At 40.7% G+C, this 15,474-nt stretch overlaps 1 protein-coding gene across 3 annotated transcripts in view; it reads right to left on the bottom strand.

The window, feature by feature from the left end:
• Positions 1-402: 402 nt before the first annotated feature.
• Positions 403-15,474, bottom strand: part of wipi1 (WD repeat domain, phosphoinositide interacting 1) — a 97,412-nt gene continuing 82,340 nt past the window's right edge. For 2 of the 3 annotated variants that reach the window (XM_059948479.1, XM_059948482.1), the window contains 3 exons: positions 9,856-9,977; positions 6,294-6,394; positions 403-1,006 (listed from right to left, as the gene is read on the bottom strand). In XM_059948479.1, coding sequence (XP_059804462.1) covers positions 959-1,006; positions 6,294-6,394; positions 9,856-9,977 — 271 coding nt within the window. In that variant the 3' untranslated portion in view covers positions 403-958. Of the gene's footprint in view, positions 1,007-6,253; positions 6,395-9,855; positions 9,978-15,474 lie in introns of all 3 variants that reach the window. The other variant, XM_059948480.1, reaches the window with a different exon arrangement.

The raw sequence follows: 15,474 nt of genomic DNA, 5'->3' as shown, positions 1-15,474 counted from the left end.
CACTCAGCCCAACACTGAACTGTTTCCATAACCTATGGACTCACTTTAAAGGGCTCATGTTCTCAATATTTATTTATAATTATTTAGCTTGTTTTTCTTTATTTTGTATTTGTACAGTTTGCTGTCTTTTGTCCATCTAGTTCTGTGCAGCTTTTCATTGTCTCTATTGTGTTTCTATAAATCTACCACGATTGCCTGCAAGAACATAAATCTCCGGATGGTAAATGGTGAAATATAGGTACTCTGATAATAAATTTACTTTGAACTTTGCAAGGCTCAATTTGCTGTTGTTGTAAAGTAAGCCAATTAAAAATATAAAGTAAAATGTTTGCAATGTATTAAATGCAAACCTGCCCTATTGAATTATAGTGCATTAACTCAATAAAGTAATTAGGGACAATGGATATTGCAACACTTTATTACTATTACTACTACATTATTTGGTGAACATTACAATTTTGTGCAACTTCATTCAACAATTAAAAAACCTTGACCGCCACTCTGAGCAGCTTGCTTGCTGAGAGGGGACATCGCCTGAGTTGACTAATCGCTATTTTTATAATATGTTTAGGATATATTCAGAACAAGATACATGCTGGATAAAAATTTTTAATAAGTAAATGCTATATTATAAAACTTTTAAAAATAACTTTAAATATCCATACTAAAGAAAGGTTTTTTTTCAATGTGGTAATGCTAATCTTGATTAGTTCAGCAATGCGCTCTATTATGTAACACACCCATTCTGGCTCCAGTACAGTAACTAAAGCTGGTGACAGACACAGAGTTAAACTCATTGGAATTTTGTTTTGCTCTTCTCCCCCAAACAAAACATGAAATGCACAATATTATTATTATTACTCCAATTCACGTATACCAATTTCACGCTCTTCATTCTTCAAATCGTGCTGTTTATAATCTCTATCTTCACTCACGATATTAATCGTGTTTTTCAGTCTCACAACTTCTTCGTCTTTTCACTCTGGCTTCCTCGGCATGAATAAATCTACCAAAACCAAAACAAATCCTTAATTTCTATTAGGGTATAAGAGAATGTGTTATGAATAAGCTGTAGCACATGCACAGTGGACAGCTTTGAAACGAGCTGGGCTTTTGCTCACGCTAATTATTAGTGGTCACAATTGTTATCCTTATTAAGTATTAACACCAGAACTCAAGTTAATTAAAATGTGAAAAATCATTACTGGTGAAATTTTCCTCAGTCGTATTTTTCACATATTAGCTACCAAATTCTGCAGTACAGTTTTGTTAAATATCAAATAGAAGTTTGACACCAACATACCAATCAATAAAAAAAGTTAGCAGAATTTTAAACTTACATTATTTGTGTTGTTATTAATTATTGCACAGTTCCCAATTACACAACAAATATTGATGCAGTTTATGGACTGGAAGTACAAATGCCAACTTCCATATCAGGATACAAATTCCATATCAGGAACCTTGGTGTTGAATGCCCAAGGATTCCTGAAGGCAGCAGCATAGGTAGATGAGGTGGTTAAGAAGGTATACTGCCCATGTGCCTTCATTAACCTTCCTAGCTCACAGAAAACCTTTTCATGATTTGTGTATTTATAGAAAAAGCACAAAGAATGGCTGTGAAGACAAACATACAAGTGCAATTGGTCTCTTAATGAAGTTGGCTGGCATTCTCACTCCACGTCCATTGTGTAATATCTTGCTATGGAATTAATCTACATATTATGTTTATTTTGTAATGCTTTAAAAGAAATCAACAATCACAACAAAATCCACAATTAAGTATGAATAGTTTTCCAATGATGAGAGTAAAATACATGCTGTATAAAATAAATTGATTTTTTAACAAAATATCTAAAATCAACTCTTTGCACTTTTCCTAATGTGCTAAGCTTACATTACGGAAGTACTCCTGCACTTGGATGTAAATACCGTGGGTAAAACAGAGACCGGGTAAAGCAAGTTGCTAATTTTTCAGTTTCAATTCCCCAAAGATTTTCCATGATTAATAAGGCTCAAATCATGAGTATGACAGAACCTTCTCCAACTGATTGGACAGACTGGCCACTGAAAATTGCCTCTGAACTGTAGAAAGATAGAATCTGAAGGGACAATGGAAATGTAGGGACGATAAAGCAGGTTAATGTAATTAAGGATAGTGTGGACTCTATTGGTTGAAAGGCCTGTTTTCACGCTGTAAGACTAAAACTGTAGTAACTCTCAAGAAACTAAGAACCATCCAGATAAAGTATCTTGCTGGACTGGTTCCCACCTTAAGCATTCATTCCCCTCCAAAACTGCACAAGTTGGCTGCAATTTACAAACTTACAAAATGCACTTCAGCAACTTACAAAGGTTTCCAAACATGTGACTTCTAACAACAAGGATTGGTGCACGGGATCACTATCGCTTGCAAATTCCCCTTCAAGTTATTCACTATCTAGAATGGAAATCAATCACTATCTCGTGCTTGATTTAAATCCAGTTCAGTCTGCTCCATAAAGAACATTCACTACAAATAGATATTAAATGATTCTGATCATCTGTATGGTGCCATAGTACAAATAACAAAGAGGATTGTGTTCAAAGGGATCCCAGTTGAATCAATATTTGCATGCAGCTGGATAAAGTTGAAATGATTCAGTGTTAATTTAAGGGTAGAAATAAATTAACAGGCTGAAACAGGAAGTAGTGTATTTCATCCCATTGACTCCAAATTTAAGCAGAGTCTGATACTCAAAAAATGTCAGATACTCAAAATCACTATTGGATCATCTATTGGACCACACATTCTGTGCATCAAACTATGATTAGATCTCCATATTGCATCACACAAGCCTTCCAGAAGAGAGTGGCCAATATTCAACAACAAAGCTAAACAAGGCTGAACTGTCCTCAGGGATTTAGACTGAAATAAAGAAAAAACTTCTTTAAGGAACATTCACAAGGCAACCTTACAGTTGGCAGAAAAAAAACAGCTGAAAAACTTTTCAAATCTGTCGTTACCTTGGGGCCACAGAGTACGATAGGAACATCCTTACCCCGAAACCTGGCAGGTTGCCAGCCACAGCAACCAAGAGACTGCAAATCTGACCTTGTCAGCTGCTGACTCTGTTCTACAATTGTGGGCATCAACACAGACTGCTTTCACAAAGCTATCAAAAAATGCTGATTATTTAGCTATAAATCAATGGCATAGGCAGAATAGCCAGTACAGGAAGATCATTAAACATTTTAAAAAAAGTTTTAGCTTATTTCCTTACTACATCTCTATAAATCAGTTTGTTCTGTGTTTTTGAACTAATGGTCAACAAGCAGTTGAACCACAAAGTATGCGATATGGATAAAAACTCAAAATGACGTCAAAAATTGGCATAGAAAAAAAATGAAAAATGCAGCATAAGGTTGAATTGCTTGAATGAGGAAATAGACACTAGAGAGTCCAGCATTAAGTGATCACTCAGATATTTACCACTTCTTATTGCTACAGATAAATGGCAAAACATTATTATTGGTACTGGAAAGTGCTTCTATCAATACAAAATGGTGGTGGCCTGAAAGAACTACAATCTTCTTTTCTCACCTGCCTGCCACCTTGCCTGGTGCCCCTCCTCCTTCCCTGTCTCCCACAGTCCACTCTCCTCTCCTAACAGATTCCTTCCTCTGCAGCCCTTTACCTTTCCCACCAGAGTTCACCTATATCTTCTAGCTATCCTCTTTCCCCTTGTTGGCCAGAAAGGACTACATTCAGTGGCCATTTGTGGGACTGTCCTTGCAGTTGCCATTTTGTGAACTGTTTGATGAACTGATTGTAAACACAAAGTATACTGCAGATGCTGTGGTCAAATCAAGACATACAAAAAAGCTGGATGAACTCAGCAGGTCGGGCAGCATCCGTTGAAAGAAGCAGTCAACATTTTGGGTCGAGACCCTTCGTCAGGACTCAGATGAACTGATTCTTGCTCTTAATCAGAGCAACTGAATGTGGATACAAAGAGTTTCTGCTAATGGTCTGCTAAACCTGAGAGCATTCTCAGACAAGAAGCTATTTATTGTTAAAATGGCAGGTAATGTTGCCATCTGGGCCCAGTGTCAGTTTGACTGGTTTGAACCAGTCAGAGTTAAATAGAACAAAAGAAGTCAACTAAACATGAAGTTGAAGGCAAAGGCCATAAAACAGTAACGTTTGTAGCCCTGGGCTATGTCCAATGGGAATCTGATGCAGGTCAGCAGGTGACCTGGAGCCAATGAATCTGAAAACCAATGAGGAAAAGTATAAAAATAGAGGATTTTGGGATCTCAGGCAGTGACAGCTGATGTGGAGGACTCTACATTGGACACATGGAGATCACATCAGGACCACGAGGGATACTTGGCCAGCATAAACATTTCCGGGGTATTACCTTTTTCTATTCTTTGACTCTCTATGGAGCATCAGGGAAGCTTAGTAGGTGTGTATACAGGTATTTGGTTGTATAAATTCATGTGCTTGTGAACCAAGCCAAACAATAAAAGTTTTCTCTGTGTTCAACTGATTATTATTACCAAGAGGCAATCCTTGTAACAAGACCCAGTAAGAGTATGGAAATTCTCTTGTAGAGGTATTTAATAAATTTTCAACGTTGAAGCCCCATCTTTAAATGTGGGGCCCATGTCCTTTATCTAATTTCTGAAATCAGAATCAAATTCAGGGAGGAAAACCATGCCAATTATTTTTGAGCCCAAGTTTAAAATAACCTAAACTACATGGTTAATCTGGGACTGGGACTTTTGTCAGTACTGCAACTTTTACATTTCTGATATTAGTCATATCATACCTCTGTTGAAGGTAATGTGTAAGAGAGCCCAAAGGGGATAATCATCAGTTTCAGGAGATGATCACGGAAAGGCATCAGCAGGCACTTCTACTGACATGCCTAGAAACTGTTTGGCATCTATAAAGGCCTATCAACCAAGTGGGTTGTAAGTGAGTCTTTTTAATATAATAGCTGTACCTTATTGTAATTATGCACATAACAATAAAGTTGACTTCTTTGTGATGATCAATAAACCATCTGTTCAAGAGCCATTTGCTGGGAAATTTCAGCTGTGGTAAGGCGCAGAAAAGTGAATGCTCCTGAATGGTCTCAAGTTTTTCCGATGGCTCACTTCACCTTAAAAGTTATAAAGTAAGGTAAGAGGGTTGGCTGCTGTGGGTTGGTTTGATTAGAAGTCAGAACATAATGACTAGAGGGTAATATTGGTGATGGTTGGCTGGGGAGAACTGATAACGGAGGTATCAGTGAGTGGCTAGGGGGCTAGTAAGAAGGACAGGTATCTGGTTGAGGATTCAGGGTATGAGTTCTTAGTCCCCCCTTTTCAATTACATCTCTACTACTAATGTCTTAGCCTGTTTCCTATAAACTAGCATGATTACATTGATAACCTTTGATTGTCAAACTTATTTAGTTATATAACCAAGTTTAAGCCCTAAATACTAAAAAGCAAGCTTTCTTCCTTGGTTTAAATCTCTAGTAATTACTGAAAGAGCTACCTGAATACCAGGAGATGGGATGAACAGTTACGCACAAAGTTTCACTATCTGAAATATGCTTTTCCTTCTAATATTGAAAATAGTTGTCTTGTTAACATTTTGAGCAGGGGTTCCCAACCTGTGGTCCACGGGCCCCTCAGTTAACGATAAGAGATTCATGGCATTAAAAAAGGTTGGGAACCCCTGCTTTAGAGAAAGTTTATTTTTTTTCCCTCTTCTCTTAGTAGATACGTTGGGTATATTGCCATTGTGAGATGAGGTATAGTGCTGGTGGTGACTATGGCTGATTTTCCCTCACTCACAGTATTCTGCTGTACATGAATGCTGCAAACTGATATCCAATCACAAGAGTTCCAAGGTATCCATGGAAAGAGCAATAACTCCTACAGTTTTTGCTAATCTGTTCACATCCTCCATTTTCTGGAAACATACTGAAATCCAAAGACTAACACTACTCTCAATGCTGAGATTACATCCCTGATTGCGAGATGCATCAGTAGTTTACAGGCAAAAAGTTTTTTTTGTTATTCCACGCTATTATTATTCCTCACACTAAAAAGATATTAATGAGAAAAGTGCATCAATTTAAGCAGGATATTATATGAAACTCGGGTCCCATGTCGCAGAAATTTTGCATTCCTTAATGGCTTAGTTTCTCTGATGGATCAAGGTGTGTTTGTTACTGGAGTACTGTCTTCGCAGTTTCAGATTAACACTTGCCCTGGTGTTGGCTCAGGCTTTAGTTATTCGGTATGCTCACAGGAGGGAACTCAGTCTCATCGTCCAGATGCAATGGTCCAGCAGCAAACTCGTGCTCGGGGATGATCTCACCACGCATAGCACCACCTTCTTCAGAGTATCCTAGAGAAGATTAAATATTGGTGTGGTCAGATGACATGTATATTCATTTACAGCAAAGCCTGACAAAACACGGTCCAACTCCCTATACTGTAACACTGAAGAAATTCTGAAAACTAGCACAGAGATTTTCTCGTTGTTAAGACAACATACGTTTCTTTTCTCCTATTTTCTGAGACAATATGCACTCATGTCCTATTGTTTTATGTGACAACAGCTGATTTCTTTAGTAATGAAATTAGCTCACCGTTATGAGAGTTTCATTCCTGAGGTTGTCATAGCTGGGGGGGTGGTAGTGGGGATAAGCTCCCACTACCTATAAAGTGCTCCAAATGGCGTGTGACTCTAACAGCCTCTGACAACCAAGTCCAACCCTTGGTCTTCACATGTGGCTTAGCTGTTTCTACTGACAAGAGAAGAGGCAGAGGCGGACCACTGGCGCCTCAAAACCAGTTGCTTCGGGCAGGTGGGGCTCGTCAGCCTTGGACGGCAGCCCGACTAGGCAGAGGGAAACTCTGATTTTAAACCTCTGCTGCCTTGCAGCCATACCTGCCCACGGGAAAGGCTTCGGGAGTAAACCCCGAGGAAGAAATCCAGAGCCAGGGTCCTTAAGGCAGTTCGATGTTGCTTACAACTTCACTCTGGCAACCTCTGCGACAACACTGGTGCCAAGCTGTATCAGCACTTGCCCTTCCCTGGGACTACATCAGTGACGTGGAGAGGGGGAGCCTTCTGCATGAGCAACAGCCGGTTCTTCAAATCTTCCTGCCCAGGCCCAGGAGAGGACACAGTCTACCAGAGGTGCAAACTCATGATCCCCTGGGATCAACGGCTGCCTGCTATGAGAGTTTATTTATTAATAAAAGCAATAAATGCTGGAAATACTTAACAGATCAGGCAGCCTCCAAAGAAAGTCAAAAAGAGGTAATGTTCAAGTCAGTGAACAGTCATCAGTAAGGGAACACTTAAAAATTAAACATGCTTTAAATAGCTGAGAAAGGACGCAGAACAAGAGACTCTCTATGACTTCAGTGGTTCATGATGTTATCTCCAGGGTGATGAACTACAGCCTGTCTGTCTGGTGAGGTGTAAACAGAAAATGAATGAGAACTGAGAAGAGAGTAAAACAAAACCTCTTCCAGAACTGTGAGAGACAAGACAGTTAAACGTAATGACAAGTTCTGGTACAAATGCAAAGGACTGATTAACTGAAATCATTGAATTCAACGTTGAGTCCTACGTGCTGATTCAGACAATCCAGATCTCTGAGATTAAACTTTGCTTCCTTGCAACAGAATAAGGGGTCAAAAGCACAAAATCTGAATCAGGCTTATATCACTGATGTATGAAATTTGTTTTGTGTCAGTAGTATAGTGCAAAGCATAAACCTTATTATAAACTACAATAATAAAAAAAAATAAAATTGGATAGGTGGATGGATGCAGCAGAAGGGGAATAGCAGGGCAGTGTTCATAAACCATTGAGACACCCAATGGTGAAGCTGGTCGTAAAACATTGAGTGTGGATCTTCAGGCTTTTGCATCTCCTCTCTTACAGTAGTAATGACAAGAAGGCATATCCTCTGTGGTGAAGATCTTTCATGATGGATGTTATCTTCCTGAGGCATTGCCTTTTGAAGATGTCAAAGTGGACAAAGTGGGTGTAGAGTGGAGATTTTGAATGACAGGGTCAAACAATGGAGGTGATCTGCAGCGATCACCCGATTTGTGTTTAGTTTGGAGGAAACCACAGGGCGCACTGCAAATGCAGTCACTGTACGGGAAGGCTGCATCTGCACGGAGTTAATGAGTTCCTGGGTGGTGGGAAGGGATGTGATGAAAAGGCCACGGGCTGCATCTCGCATTGTTCCATGCAAAGGTGATATCAGCAGGGGAATGAGTGGAGAGAAGCGTATACAAAGCTGCATAGACCCTTTGCAACAAGGAAATGAGAAGTGAGGATATGTCTGTGGTGTCATGAAGTTGAAGATGGCAGAAGTTATAGGAGATAATCTGTGACACATAAAGGCTGGTGGGGCAGAAGTGACTGGAGGGTCCTGTCCCTTCAGCTGGGTGGTCAAACAGGGGGAACGGCACAAGTGGAGGTAGCAGATGGTGTTGGAGAGCTTTGTCAGTTAAGGTACTTTAATTCTCCTTCGTCCTCCCACTCTGACCTCTCCCCCTCTGAGCTCATACACTGTTCCAGTTTTGACTTGCACAAGCTTAAGGAACAGCACCCCACCTTCAAGACACTTGACAGCCCTCAGAACTCAACACGAGTTTAAAGTTCAAAATTCAAAGTAAATTTATTATCCAAGTACATAGATGTTACCGTTTACCACTTTGAGAATTATTTCTTGCAGGTACTTACAGGAAAAATACAAATACAATTTTTCAGAAAATATATACATAAACAAAGACGGACAAGCAATCAATGTGTAAAAGAAGACCAAATGTGCAAATAAAAATACCAAAAAAAAATCACTGAACTGATTCTTCAACCTGCAGAATCACCTTCAGTTGAAGTTACCCATGCTAGGTCAGGAGTCCGATAACTGTTTCTGAACCTGGAGGTGTGGGACCTAGATGTTCTGTACCTCCTGCCAAATGGTAGCAAGGAAAAGGACGGCGGGCATCTGTGACGATCGATGCTGCTTTCTTGTGGCCGTGCTCCACATCAATGTACTTTATGGTGGGGAGGGCTTTGCTTGTGATGGACAGGACCGTATCCACCACTTTCTATAGCCTTTTCTGTTCCTGGGCATTGGCATTTCAATACCAGGATGTGATACAACCTGTCTGTTCAACTCTAGATACCCAATCTTTAGAATTTCAAACTGAAATAGCTAGTTCTGATGAAAGATCACTAACCTGTAACATTAAGCCTAGCTTTCTCCCTTCACAAATGTTGACTGAGCTACGGAACTTCTTAACATTCTCTTTTATTTCAGATTTTCAACAACTGCAGCATTTTATATTTTACAATTCCTGCACTTTTCTGTCTCTCTGCCATAATTTTCCTCCATTTACACTTCCTCTACATAGCTAAACTGGGATTAATAGGCCAACAGGACCTTCTCACAGCTAAAACCACCATTTTGTGGCCAATTACTAGCTATCTTCCCATTCTCTACAACTTAAAACTTGTTTGACTTCTCCAATTCAGATAGAAATCACTGGCCTGAAATATTAACTGAGCATTTCCAATTCATTCTGTTTACACTTCAGATGCCCAGCATCTGCAGGGTTAGTTTTTTCCTTTAGCTTGTCTATGTTATTCACCTCATAGTGTTCGGAATTCTCTTGTGTGATGTAAAGTCTTGAGAATTCTCTGCATTGCACAGCTGTACAGATTTCTGTGTACCAGCTCCCCTTATATGGAACTCCCTATGTATATTTCTATTTAGCACAATAATCTGGTCATTCAGTGAGAGGCAACACAAATGGGCAAAATTAATTCGATACCTGATGCCGTTGATGCTGAAGGCAATGGGCTGGTTTTGGCAACGGTCGCTGCATACGTTGGAGAGATGGAGGGTGCCGAGTCAGATTTATCAGTGTTACAGCTGTCATGTTCATTGTGTAGCCTAGACCAGTACAAATAAAATAAGAGCTGCATTGAGCATCCTCACAGTAGATGCTATTATTTTATAGTGCTGCATAGGAAACAGATCTTGAACAGACCCTTCATTGGTATGAAACATCAACATTATTACCCTCCACGGACACAGCTTAACCTGCAAGGTTCCTCCAACATTTTCTGTACGTTGCTGAAAACTTCCAGCATTTGCAGAATCTCTTATGTTTATCTAGAACATTAGAAATTATTAGAAATTTAGAAAATATTTTCATAATTTACTGGGTAGTTTTCACTGATGTGGTGTGAAGAGTTAAGCAAAAGAGCATACCATGCCGCATTTTACACCGTGAACTTTGTTCCATTTAATTCAGATCATCCCGTTCATTCTGGCTCCCATCACACCCAGTCCCTTACTTCCCCCAGCACTCTACAACATTCTCTCTCACTAAGCCCATCAACTCCCCTTTGGCCACTTATCCACACAAAGTGGTAGTCAATTAACCTATGGGGTATGGGAGGAAAAGAGAGCACTCTGTGGGAAGTAATTCCATGATAGGGAGAACGTGCAAAACAGCACAGCAACCAGGGTCAGAATCGAACTTGGATCCCTGGAGATGTGAGGCAGTGGTACCAACCGTTGTACTGCGCCTCAGAGTCGGTAAGCCAACTCAGCCTCACCACAAATAGCTCAAATTTTGCTCTAAGTACTGATTTTTAAAGGTAAAGATCAACTCTACTTGTCACAAATGCATCGAAATATACACTGAATTGCATCATTTGTAATGTGCTGGGGGCAGTCCGCAGATGTTGCAATGCACCATAGCATGCTCACTTCTTACTAATCCAACCTGTTTGCCTTTGGAAACCAGAGTATCTGGAGGAAACCCACACAGTCACGGGGAGAACTTGCAACTCCTTACAGACAGTGGTGGGAATTGAGAGGTGATATTCCAATCACTGGCATTGTAATAGTGTTACACTAACCACTACACTACATTTGCTCCTTCATTTTGGTTTCCATGATAATAATCAACAGTACTGGCTTCTTTACAGCATTTCAGTCCTAAGGAAGGAAGGTTAGGTCCTAGAACTGTTCCAGAAGGCCAAGATTAGATGCATCATGCACTGGCTTGGAAGACAAGCTGAAGATAAGCAAGGCGCAAGAAACAACAAGGTAATGGTGAGATGGCAAATGGGCACTTCAGATTTGCTCGCAGCCTTCCTAGAAAGAATAACTCCAAGATACATTTTTGAATTAGGATATGATTCAGGGTAGAACATAACAGAGAGATCTGCAATCTACTCTATTTAAAATACTGATTACAGATTGCCTGAGAGAGTCATTTTGTGCATTAAGCTCTACTGCAGGGTAAAGTTAAGATATTATGTTCTCATTTATGTTGTTGTTGATTATAACTATGTGCACTGTTCTAACAATATCTCAAAAAAAAAACATGTCTGTCCTTAGAGCCTGTCATTAGCTTAGGGAAATTAGAATGCATGCTAGCAGATGCCTCCCTTTACAATGTTTACAATTAAGTACAATTAGAACACAATCCCCTTTAAGTTGATTAACAGTATAAGTGTGTACAAATGTCAGGCTCTTTTGCTTGGTTCTCCATTAAAAAAAAATCAGTGAATTATGAAAACTTAAGTTTCCAGTAAATATTTGCTACATTTTATAATTGTTCTTCCTCCATTTGAGTGATATGGCAATATTTCTTTCCTTGACAGAGGAATTTCTGATGGCTCTCAGAACAAGCTCATCAATCCTATTCCCCCATTTATTTCTCTGTAGCCTACTCTCTCTCACATGTCCATGAACTCTAACTTTATTGGTTTAGTACCCATCTACACCAGGGGTAATTTACAGTAGCAAATTAATCTGCAAACCACAACCTATCTTTAAAGAGAATTCTTCTTGTACAATCCCTACTTTCCACACCCAACTGGAACTGGGTCTGTACATGGTGAGCAGGGGAGGGGCAAGGTCCTGTGCAGGGTATCCCCTTCATGACTTAAATGTTACTGTGATGTCAAGAATGAGGGATTTCTTTTTAATGCAGGATACAAGAAGCTACGTAGAGCCCAATTCTTCCTTCAAGCACCAGTAATTCACAACCAACAAAATAATGACTATAAATTAACTGGGCCAAATTGTGGGAAAAGAGCAGGATGTACAAAGACAGATTATATTTTTTGTGCAATTTGCAATGTCTGCTCATAAATGGAAGTAGCACTTCCTGGATAATGATTGATTACATTAGCTGGTCCAAAAGACCAAATTTTGTTCCCTTTACCACTAGTGCTCACTTGAACAACTTCTCTGCAGGTTCTAGGTATTACCTAACAGGAAGAAGACAAGATGAAAGGGAGTTGAGAGTACTAAGGAAACGTTGAAAAGACTGGAACAGAAAGCCGCGTATCTTATCATCTAACTTTGTTGGGCTGGTCAAAAGCGTGTAGAATTCTGAGCTTATTATAGGCAGAGTGTTCTAAAAAATAAGCAAGGAAGGGACACAAAATACATCCTTAGACATCAGGGACTGTGCCCCTACGTTACAAGAACTTATAGCCTATACTAACAGTGCAGAGGAGACTTACTGGAATGGCACCAGCAATGTAGCAGAATTAGAAAAGCTGGTCTCACGTAAAATTTGCCTGGTCAGGGAAAATGAGGAGGTGATAGAGAGGAGCAATAGGCAAGTATATACACTGGGGCCTCGGGAGACAGATAAGTGGGTAACAGTCAGGAGAGGGAAAGGCAAGAGTCAGATACTAGAGGGTACCCCTGTGACTGTCCCCCTTAACAATAAGTACTCCTGTTTGATTACTGTTGGGGAGGGGACGATCTACCTGGGGGAAGCAACAGTGGCCGTGCCTCTGGCACAGAGTCTAGCCCTGTGGCTCAGAAGGATATAGAAAGAAAGAGGATGGCAGCAGTGATAGGGGACTCTATAATTAGGGGGACAGACAGGCAATTATGTGGAAAGAAGCATGGATGGTAGTTTGCCTCTCAGGTGCCGGGGTCCGGGATATTTCTAATCGCGTCCAGGATATCCTGAAGTGGGAAGGTGAATAGCCAGAGGTCGTGGTACACATTGGTACCAACAACATAGGTAAGAAAAGGGAAGAGGTCCTGATAATATACTACAGGGAGTTAGGAAAGAAGCTGAGAAGCAGGACCTCAAAGGCAGTAATCTCGGGATTACTGCCTGCGCCATGCAACAGTGAGTATAGGAATAGAGTGAGGTGGACGATAAATGCTTGGCTGAAGGATTGGAGCGGGGGCAGGGATTCAGATTTCTGGATCATTGGGACCTCTTTTGGGGCAGGCGTGACCTGAACAAAAAGGACGGGTTGCACTTGAATCCAAGGGGCACCAATATCCTGACACTGGTTTGCTAAGAGTTTAAACTACTTTGGGGCACCAATATCTTTGGGGAATCCAAGGGGCACCAATATCCGGAGGTTTGCTAAGAGTTTAAACTACTTTGTAGAATTGCTAGAGGGTGGGAACTGAACTGAAGAGGTGGAGGAAAGGGCAGTTGGCTCACAAATGGAGAAACCTTGTAGGTAGTGTGTGAGGGAGAAAAGGCAGGTGATAGAGAAGGGATGCATTCAGACTGATGGTTTGAGATGTGACTATTTTAATGCAAGAAGCATCATGAACAAAGTGGATGAGCTTAGAGCGTGGATCTGTACTTGGACCTATGATGTTGTGGCCATTACAGAGACTTGGATGGCTCAGGGGCAGGAATGGCTACTTGTGCCAGGCTTTAGATGTTTCAGAAAGGACAAGGAGGGAGGCAAAAGAGGTGGGGGCGTGGCATCGTTGATCAGAGATAGTGCCACAGCTGCAGAAAAGGAGGAAGTCATGGAGGGATTGCCTACGGAGTCTCTGTGGGTGGAAGTTAGGAACAGGAAGGGGTCAATAACTCTACTGTGTGTTTTTTATAGGCCATTCAATAGTAACAGGGACATCGAGGAGCAGATAGGGAGACAGATTCTGTAAAAATGTAATAATACCTGGGCTGTTGTAGAGGGAAATTTTAATTTCCTAAATATTGATTGGCATCTTCCTAGAGCAAGGGGTTTAGATGGTAATAGGTATCTAATAGGTAGATAAGCCTACAAGAGGAGAGGCTGTACTTGATCTGGTATTGGGAAATGAACCTGGTCAGGTGTCAGGTCCCTTACTGGAAGAGCTTTTGGAGATGGTGATCATAATTCTATCTCTGTTGCCATAGCACTGGAGAGGGACAGGAACAGACAAGTTAGGAAAGTGTTTAATTGGAGTAAGGGGAAATATGAAGCTATCAGGCAGGAACTTGGAAGTATAAATTGGGAACAGATGTTCTCAGGGACATGCACGGAAGATGTTCAGGGGATATTTGTGTGACGTTCTGCATAGGTATGTTCCAATGAGACGGGGGAAGGATGGTAGGATACAGGAACAGTGGTGTACAAAGGCTGTTGAAAAGCTTATGAAAGGTTCAAAAAACTAGGTAATGATAGAGATCTAGAAAATGATAAGGCTAGCTGGAAGGAGCTTAAGAATGAAATTATGAGAGTCAGAAGGGGCCATGAGAAGGCATTGGCAGACAAGATTAAGGAAAACCCCAAGGCTTTCTAGAAGTATGTGAACAGCAAGAGGGTAAGACGTGAGTGAATAGGACCAATCAAGTGTGATAGTGGAAAAGTGTGTATGGAACCAGAGGAGATAGTGGAGGTACTTAATGAATACCTTGCTTCAGTATTCAGTAAGGAAAAGGACCTTGATGACTGTAGTGATGACTTACAGCAAACTGAAAAGTTTGAGCATATAGACATTAAGAAAGAGGATGTGCTGGAGTTTTTGGAAAGCATCAAGTTGGATAAGTCACCGGGACTGGATGAAATATACCCTAGGCTTCTATGGGAGGCGAGGGTGGAGATTGCTGAGCCTCTGGCTATGATCTTTGCATCAACACTGGGGACATGAGAGGTTCCAGAAGATTGGAAGGTTGCAGATGTTGTTCCCTTATTCAAGAAAGGGAGTAGAGATAGCCCAGGAAATTATAGACTAGTGAGTCTTATTTCAGTGGTTAATAAGTTGATGGAGAAAATTCTGAGAGGCAGGAGTTATGAACATTTGTAAAGGCATAATATGATTCCAAATAGTCAGCATGGCTCTGTCAAAGTTGTGCCTCGTGAGCCTGACTGAATTTTCTGAGGATGTGCCTAAACACATTAATGAAGGTAGAGCAGTAGATGTAGTGTATATGGATTTCAGCAAGGCATTTGATAAGGTACCCCATGCCAGGCTTATTGAGAAAGTAAGGAGGCTTGGGATCCAAGGGGACCTTGCTTTGTGGATCTAGAATTGGCTTGTCCACAAAGGCAAAGAGTGGTTGTAGATGGGGAATATTCTGCATGGAGGCTGGTGACCAGTGGTGTGCCTCAGTGATCTATTCTGGGGCCCCTTTGCAATTTTTATAAATGACTTGGATGAGGAAGTGGAG

This window comes from Hypanus sabinus, chromosome 23 (genome assembly GCF_030144855.1).
Source record: "Hypanus sabinus isolate sHypSab1 chromosome 23, sHypSab1.hap1, whole genome shotgun sequence".
In the NCBI taxonomy this organism is placed as follows: domain Eukaryota; kingdom Metazoa; phylum Chordata; class Chondrichthyes; order Myliobatiformes; family Dasyatidae; genus Hypanus; species Hypanus sabinus.
The sequence above is the reverse complement of the archived record's forward strand: the minus strand, read 5'-3'. Positions and strand labels throughout refer to the sequence as shown.